The sequence below is a fragment of the Mus caroli genome, chromosome 6 (genome assembly GCF_900094665.2).
Source record: "Mus caroli chromosome 6, CAROLI_EIJ_v1.1, whole genome shotgun sequence".
NCBI lineage: Eukaryota > Metazoa > Chordata > Mammalia > Rodentia > Muridae > Mus > Mus caroli.
In genome coordinates, this window is record NC_034575.1 from 114996743 (window position 1) to 115006189 (window position 9447).

General features: G+C 34.7%; 1 protein-coding gene across 1 annotated transcript in view; it reads right to left on the reverse strand.

Moving 5' to 3' along the window:
- Positions 1-9447, reverse strand: part of Wnk1 (WNK lysine deficient protein kinase 1) — a 120600-nt gene that overhangs the window by 37166 nt on the left and 73987 nt on the right. The window contains exons 5-7 of the mRNA XM_029478248.1: positions 6663-6920; positions 3383-4618; positions 1687-1783 (exon numbers count right to left, since the gene is read on the reverse strand). Coding sequence (XP_029334108.1) covers positions 1687-1783; positions 3383-4618; positions 6663-6920 — 1591 coding nt within the window. The remainder of the gene's footprint in view (positions 1-1686; positions 1784-3382; positions 4619-6662; positions 6921-9447) is intronic.

Sequence of the window (9447 nt, forward strand, 5' to 3'; positions counted from 1 at the left end):
TGGTGTACTTGCAGTGGTCAGTAAACAACCTATGGGTGTCTGTCCTTGACATTTCACTGAATTTGAGCCAGGTTATCTTTTCCTATTTAAGCTAGGCTGGCTTCTAAAGACTCGCTTGACTCTGATTGTCATTTTCTGATAGGTACATTGGGATTACTTGTGCTACTGTGTTCAACTTTTATGTGTNTTCCATAGATATGATAGATAGGCAGTAAAGTTTGTTTAGCAAGCACTTTTATCCATTGAGTCAACTGCAGCCTACACTTNCAATGTCACAGTATTAGTTCTGTACATTTTTNTTTTGTGACATTTTAAAAAATAAATTTACACTCATGTTACCTTGGTATCAGCTCCTAAAGTAATCTTTAAACAAATAATACAGTACTTGAGAAAGTATCGAATAGGATCAAAACCAGGTCCTCATGCTTGGTGGCATGGGCCTTTGGTCCACTGAGCCATCTTGCTGGCTCAGTGCATTTGTTTTCACTTGTTTTATTCTATTTTATAAGCTGTTTTTCGGTTGTTCAAAATAAAGGAGAGAGAGCTTGGTAAGTAACAAAGGTTTGCATAATATAGTTTTGTTTGTTTTTTTTCTGAGACAGGGTTATCACTAGATAGAAGTCTAGGCTGGTCTTCAACCCTGGAATGCTCAGATTACATGCGTTCTCCTGTTCCCATTAAGAATCAAGGCTCACATAAAAATTNTGACTGTCAATTCTTTCTTGAAAATATTCTTTAACAAATCTATCTTCTCATTAAATAAAATTGGATGTAGCTAACTCAAATACGTATGTGAAACACGCATGNAAACACACACACATATAAATGGAAGAAAATATTAAAACAAAAAATATCTTCCTTAAACTAAACTCAAGGTTTCTTTTATCTGTCCCATACTTTTCTAATGTTGTTCCTTTTACATCGCCTGAATTGCAATCCTTCCACCCCCGCCTGAAATATTCTTTATTCTTATATCAAAGTCTGACATAACTACTAGGGCCCAACAGAAACTATTAATAAACTAGCTTATTATATTGGGTATAAATTTTGTTTGAAACTAATTTTAAATTGTACAAAAAAGAATGATTTTCTTGCAAACAAAAGTCTGTTAATAAAAGCACTGATGAATTATAGATAAAATCTCTTTGGTTCTTTTTAAACTCATGTCCCAAATTACTCAGCTCTTTTGGGATATAAACCTTCCAAGTCAAAAGTAAAACTTAAAAACAAAACAAAACAAAAAAAAACAAAACTTCCTACAATAGTTGTTCTTTATGTTTTCTTAAAATGTTTTGCCTGCATAGAGAAGGATTTTTTCAATAGGCATGGCTGTTCTCTGTGGACCATGTATAGACCTTCAACCCCGAGATTCACCTGCTCCTGCTTCCCAAATGCTAGAATTAAAGGTTAAAATTAATTATAGATGGTTATCAGTCACCATGTGGTTGCTGGGAATTGAATTCAGGACCTCTGGAAGAACAGCCAGTGCTATTAACCTCTGAGCCATCTCTGCAGTTCATAATTCTTCTTTTTAACTCATATCTTTTAAATTGCTCATAGGTACATAAGATGTGTTATGATACTTTCAGTTACTCTTTCAAAAACTTAGCAAGTCATTTATATCAGAAATCTAGCTCATAGAGATATAAAACAGTGCCTCTGGCTACTGCTAAAACATAGTTTAGCAATGCAACATTTTTACCTGCTGAGGATGTTGGATAGGTTGTGAAGATAGAACCCCTGCCAAACTACTTGATGGTTGGCCCTGGTTCTGCCCCTGTGCCTGAAGAAAGAAAGCAAATACAAATTAGAGAAAGTTTATATACATACAGTTCAGATTTTGTATNAATACTTCAGATCCTGAGAAGATTGCTTCATCAAAATGAACCATCAGCTTGACACTGTAGTACAAGAACGACCTCTGGGAATTTTTGGTCAGTTCAGAAAAAAGATCATAGAACATTTCTGATCACATCTCAAGTAAACACAAACAGAAAGACAAAAACACAATACACTGATAGTTCCATTGACGCTGCCTAGAGTTTTAGCTGGCTTGAATAGTCAGATTCACAATAAAATTGTCACAGGAAAAATGTGGTAATATATCAGTATGAAAAATTATTCTTGACAATTAAAGAAAACTACATTCAAATATGCTAATTTGGTTCTCTCTTGCTGTTTCTTGTAGTGTCATAGTAACTGATGAAAGAGGTACAAGGTCTGTTAAAAAACAACTCCTCAACAGGCATATAAGAGTTGTCCAGGTAACATAGAAATATCTGGAGTCATTATGATTGTTAACTAGGGGAAATGGCTGCTACTAAAAAAAATTTTCTCTAATGACCAGACAAGTCTCACTCAAAATAAAGGACTAACCAACCCAGAATGTTAACCATGTTGGCTCTGAGAAACTGAACAGTGTATTCCAATTAAAAAGTCAAATTAAGAATAGGGGGTAAGAATATATGTTAGNAAAATTAACTCATATATACTATGTATATAAACATGTTAAGGAAATGAAAAGGCTACATTTATTGCTTCATTCCAATGTAGCCTAGGTTCTTTGAAGTTTACATGGATGTATCCACTAAAACTTTTAATTATCTATTTTCTTTAAAAACATTTTTCTTTTGCAAAGCTTAGAGGATAATGCAAGCATAAAGCATGTCCACACTGTTTAAATTTCAGGGTCCTTTTGTTCATTAACACTACTCTAAATAACTGATATGAACTAGTCACTGCTGACGTGAGTAAATGGCCTTGTGTAAATGTTCATGAGTTTATATGCTCACCTGTGTGATTAAAGTTTTAAATGTATTGAGAACAGGGCCTGAAAGATCTACTGTTCCTAACATTGTAACTAGTTACCGTAAGCGCATGAAAACCTAATAAAATCATTATACAATAGGCTCTAATAGTCATTAAAATTAGACAATTGTTAAGCTAAACTCCCACAATACGTTTTAAGTTCTTATAATGAAAAGCTCTGTTTCTTAATATGACACCAAAAAAAGTTTTCAATACTTCCCATTTTGCTTTATGGTTAGTTTTTTAATCTTTAAAAACTTATTTAGAAAAAGGAATTATACACTAAATCATTTTACTATAATCAAGACTGACAGACAAATGCATTTTCATTACTACCACAAAATTCCAAAGAGATTAGTCATTGATTCTGACAATTAAAATCACAGTCAAACCAGGTATTTCCTGCTTTATAGTTCATTTTTTACTACAAGTATTTATAACNACAAAAGAAATCCTATTAGGAAAATAAACAACATTCCTTATAAATCCATGATTCAGGGAATGAGATAGAAAATTTAAATGCACTGGTGCATAACAGGGTAGTTTAAAAGAATTGTGAAAGTTTTCCTATAACCTGTGGATGGAGTGCAGATCCTCCTGAAGAATAGGAAGCAGATAAGACCTGCTGAGATGTGGTTCCTTGGGGGAAACAGAAGAATAGTGGGGATTCTTGTAATACTGTCTGAGGCAGGCGAATAAAGGGCAACGAGACGTCAGAGCCAAAAGGTGCAGCTGTCCCCCCTGTAGGGGGAGGTGATTGAAAATCACTGAGATCTGAAGAAGTAATTTGAGAGGAATCACTGGAATATTCTGGGCTTCCTATTGGCCAGATTTGTCCCATAGGTTCTACCACAGAAATGGTCAATTCTGGGGCCTGGTTATTACGCTGTTCTTCAGTAACAGGCTGCAGGTGGCAGTGTAATCCAACTGACTGAGGAGACAGTTCTTCCTGATTTGAGTCCACTGCAACCTGTCGATTTCGGTAAACACGTTGAGGTAAAATCCCACCTCCTTCTCCTGAAGAACTTGGTGTTTGAGCATGAAATTCAAATACACAGTTGCTTCTGTTCTCATTGCTATGAGTTAACACAGCTGGAGCAGAATGAGGTACAAAGACAGGGTGAAATTTCAGATGTGTAGCATCTGTACTGTTAGGCGCAGAAATACTAGAGAGGGGTGATGCTGGACTTGGTCCAGAATCTAATCTTAAATTCTGAAGGTGTCCTACCAGGAAAGCCTGTCCAGAAGGAAATTCAAAGACAGAACTTGAGGCAGGCCCCCCCGGCACTGGCTTCTGTTCAGTTATCTGTTTCATAGGACTTGACAGTACTGGTGAGTTGTATGAAATGCCCTCATACTGTCCTGCCACCTGGGCCTGATAATGCACCCCAGCTAGATATACTGTTTCCTGAGGAATAAAATAGTGAGCTTCTTCTGCCAGTACTAGTCCAGGTCTATAGTCACTGTAAATCTGGGTTGGCTCAAACACAGGTTGGACCTGCATCTCACATAGCTCTCTATTTACTCTATTGGCTGTAGTACCCAACATAACTATGGCCTCTGGTGTCCAGTTAGTTGGGCTGCTACCAGGTGGAAGATGATTTTGGCCAACAGTCCTCAGCAGGGGTTGGAAGTGGCGAGTTTGGGCTTCCAGGAAGGAGGTGCTCTTACGTCGTTGGGAAATGGTTACTTTCGGTGGACAGGTGGGAGGTGGTGAAAAAGAAACTGGACGTTCATGAATAGTTGGGAAAAATATCTGTGATTCTGGGTATGTTGGGGTCCCCCCACACGGATGCGCCATGGACTGAGGCTGTATCAACATGAATAAGACAAGTAATTCATACATTCAATATGTAAAATTACATCAGACATGCACAGCTGGATAGTTCTGTGTAACCCCATGAAGTGGCCACACGAAAATTTTAATAAATAACAATGCTTTTGGAATTTATAGCAAAAATCCATTAAATACATCCAGGGCCGATACAGTCAATTTGTGGCACCTTCCTTGAATGAAAAAAAAAAAAAAAAAAAACCACACACACACAAAACAAAAACAAACCCAGTTGCTTTCCCACAAACTTGCTTTGTCAAAGCAAAGGCATGAATTAAAATTTCCCTAGTAATTATTCTATTTTACCTATAATAAATGAATAAAAAATGTGTTTATTCTTAAAATATTTGTNAATGGAAATAGGTAAAGTTAGAATATTAAAGGATAATAAATAACCTTATAATTTAAAATATATTTCAATTTAAGCTACTGTTCATAGTGCTATGACATCAGTCTGTTAGAGGCTTCAGTTATTTTTCATCAAATAACAGTAGATGATCAGAAGAAATTTATAATAGTATAAATCAGAAGAGGTTTTTGCTATATGGTATAAGATAAGCCAAGTACAGTAGTACATACTTATAGTAATGTTAGCACTCAANAGGCTGAGGCAGGGGGATTTTAGAGTACAAGGCCCAAGCAATTATATAGTGAGACTACCTTAAAAAACAAAGAAAAAGATATATGACTTTTTGTTCCCTTCTGTGTTTAAAACTACATTAGCAGTTTTACTATAAAACAAGTTAGAGATGCTAAATCATTCTTCTGATCATTGTTGAATACCATGAGTTTTCTAATTCTGACAAATCAGGCAAATAGGAGGTAAACCTGATTTTATAGNATGTTTTGTTTCCTGAATTTAAGACTGAGCTTAGAATCCTAGCTTGCCAAATGCAATATAAATAAATTTCTACCATGTACTGGACTCCTAAAGTCTTTGGTGAACATATGTAAGGGTCCAGGTTCAATCCTTAATAACACAGATGATAACCTCAAGTGTTCACTGTCCAACTTGTTAGAGACAGGCGTTTGTTGCTTATGTATACAACAGACTACAAGGCACATGAGATTCTGGAGAGTCTATTACCATCTCCCATCTGNGATTATGGGCAGTCACTACTGCACCAGGCTTTACATGGGCTCTGAGAATCTACATTCAGGTCTCCATGCTTATGCAGCAAGTATTTAAGTTATGGAGCCATTTCTTCAACCTGCTAAAGTATCCTCCACCAAATCAGAATGCTTATATTTTATTGATTATTCAACTTGTGTCCTGAAGCCATAAAACACTGTACAGTTAATCATTTTCCTAAGTAAAAATCTGGTGTCATTAGTTCAGAATATTCTCTTGTTTGGAAAAGCAGCAAACAAGGTCTCGTAGCAATTAATGTAATTTGAGAGGTTGTATCTTTCATAGACACTAATGGACACAAGGAAAATTATATGTTATATATGTGTCTAATGTATTAGTAGAGTCTATGCCCCATTTTATGTAATCTAAGAGGTGAACAAAAAAGTGCTTCCTAGAGAGGAAATAGTCTTTTGGTTTCCTGACATTTCATTTTANACAAATGACTAAATTAAAATCAACTTTTACTCCTCACTTGACTAGTTTAAAAAACAAAGAACTCAATTAGTTATATTCCTTAAGAATAAATTGAGGAGAAAACACACTTGGTTAATGTTTGGTAGACTCTACTTTTGATTAGGCTAATGAGTTTAATAAAGTACTACACATACTTTTTNCTAAGATATGAAAATGAAAGCTCTTATCAATAGAAGAAAGTATAATAACTCTATTAATATGTGTTAATGATGTAATAAGCATTCTCTTTCATTGCCTCTTTGCTTTTTATTCCCATTTAACATCTTATTACAAAATGTTTCCTATAGGAATAGTTATCTTAAAAGCACAATATTTGCTAATAGTTTAGCTTTGCGCTTTAAGCATATTCTCCATGCCCGGATGTATTCATTGGTTAATGGGTTTTCACTTGTCAGGAAGTTTACANTTACATACAGTAGTGACAAAGAGGGAAGGCAGGCTGGAGCGTCGATGCTTGCGCTGGGAGGCAGATTGCATAGGCAGGACACTCTCCAATGCTTTAGAGAGTTTTTCGGCAAAAGTTTCCTCAGGGGCAGTCCGAAGGAGGGAATGACAAAGAGGTGCAGACAGCACTGGTGGTGGGGTGGAAGGAGCACTGGGAGAGATGCGGGATAGAGAGGGAACAGCAGAAAGATGGGGAACACAAACCGACATGCTACGGCCACGACGAGGCTAAACAGAAAACAAACACACATGAAAAACACAGTACTTTGAAAACAAAATAACCAAATGTACAGTGATAATAGGGCATAGTTAACATAAAGAAATGTTCTACCTTCCCCAATTCTACCAAAAAAAAAAAAAAAAGGAACAAAAGTGTAATTCTACAAAGCACACCTGGTATACTGTAACTATTCTCCCTGTTCTGGTGGGTTTGTGCAGGTTTTCTTATAATCAAAAAGATCTTGAATATTTTGATATAATACTAACTGTTAAGTTATTAAGTCCACTAATTTAAAAAAAATTACTAACAATACCACACAAGAAAAACAGTTAACTAAAAACTTACTAAGATTAAGAATAAATTCTATTAGCATACGANATTTGGGAGATTAAGAGTTCATTATTTGCAAGAGCTCAGGCCACGTGAGGGAAAAAAAATTCATCTATTTTAGAAGGCAGCATAAAAAGTTGTCTGCTTACACTACTTTATTATATTTGCCATATTCTGTACAAAGGTTAAAAAGTCAGTGACTAGAAGAAAAAAAAAATCACAAATGGGTATTAGAAATATTTTATACCGTTATAAAGGAGCCAGTTGGGGGAAATGCCTTTATTTTAAATCTCTTAAGAATCATTACCACCCTCAAAATAAAAAATTCAGTTTAGACCTACAAAATTTGAAGCAGCTTAAGACAAAGAGTTTAACACAGTTCCAGGCTGTCTGGAGCAAGTTTATAGCCTATTTCTTTCTCAACACTGACTGCAAAGAATACTTCAGCCAAACGTGGAGCCTGTAAGCATGTATCATAATTTAGATCATTTTGGTTCCAAATTTTTATCTGCCTTTCTTATTTTTAAACTTTCTCTTATAGTTTATCCATTATTGTAAGGCATAGTTAGTTCTTGAAATGAGACAATAGAATTATAAAATACTTTATTATAAAGACTTGTAATTCTTTATAACTACTCTATAGAATATTGTCATCAAAAATCTAGAAAGTATGATTTTAAAGCAGCAAATGAATANAACTATGTTAATGGCTTAGGCATTTAACATCTACATAAATGATCAATCCTGTTTGTCTTTTAGAAACATACATAACCCTGTGGTGGGGGAAGTGCCAAGAGGTTGAAAATAACTGTTAAGCAAAGGGAGATTGTCAATATTCAGAAATAAATTACCCAAGATTATTTACCATATTTAGGCTAAAGAACAGACTGTTAAAAGAGGTTAATATATATTAGTAGTAGTTTTCATTGTATTAATGTGTCCATTAATCTTGGGGCCTATGTCCAAAGCAGTACTGATCGATCAATGGACTCTTTTATGAGAAAAAGTATCTTCCTGAAAAAAAAGATTCATTTAATAAAGATAGGAATTCTTCAAAATTCAGATTAAAGCCTTCTGAGGAGGGAGGAAAATCGGTCTGCTTAAAGATTGTACTAAACAAGTGATATAGAGTAAACAATTATCATCTAATCCTTTCTGAAGTATATGATCTAGCTTTTTTCCTCCAAAGATCTCACAGAGAGTCAGCAAAAGAAATGAGAATATTTTATGATTCATTTACTTTAACATTCACTATTGAAAATGGACAATGTGCATANACATCATGTACACAAACATAAACTATTCCAAGAAATTACTTCTATAAGCTGACTCTGAAAATAAACTGGTAATGAAATAAATACCAAATAAAGGGAAAAAGCAAATGAACATATACTGGGAAAGGAACACGCATATGCAACTGATGATCAACTAAATACAAGCAATAAATTAGTCAGAGGTCATACAATAAAGGATTCCTTTACTCTATAATATTCACATGCAACATTCTATAATAGTTTGAAGGTCTTACCTGGTTTTTATACAAAAGAAAAATCTTAAAATGTCTTTAGTAAGTAAGCTTTAAAAAATATTAAAAAAAAACAAAAACAAACAACCCACTGTCCCACCCACAAATCATCTGGTACATCTAGTTTAAGCCACTGTGAAAAGTTTTAATTCCTAGGAGTCTTAATATTCACAAAGCTGCTTTCTGTAGGAAGTTCAGCTGATTCTCACTTCTTATTGTGTATTTTACCCAGTTTGATCTAATCCAGTTATGCTCTTATAAACTGATTTGTTTTAGAAATACCATTAACTCTCAGTCTCTGCACTGAATTGGTTTCAAATTACCCCTACAGATAGCAAAATCTGCAGCTGGCTAAGTACTTTATATAGATTATCACAGTATTTGCATATAATCTCTAGATTATATACTTATAGTACCCAATGTAATGTCATATTGGTAGGGAATAACAAGAAAAGTCNGTACATGTTTGGTACAGATAAAGTTTTAAGCATTTCTCTATTTAAATCCCCCCAAGTAAAGACCATAGATATCGAAGACTGTCTAGACTGTTTATATTCTCTTAGACTCACAGTGCTACTTAAATGACATAAATAATTTCAATTTGGCAGATTACCTATTGGCTATTATTTTAGTATTACATTTTCTTATGCATTTACTCACCATACTTGAGGGTGGATACA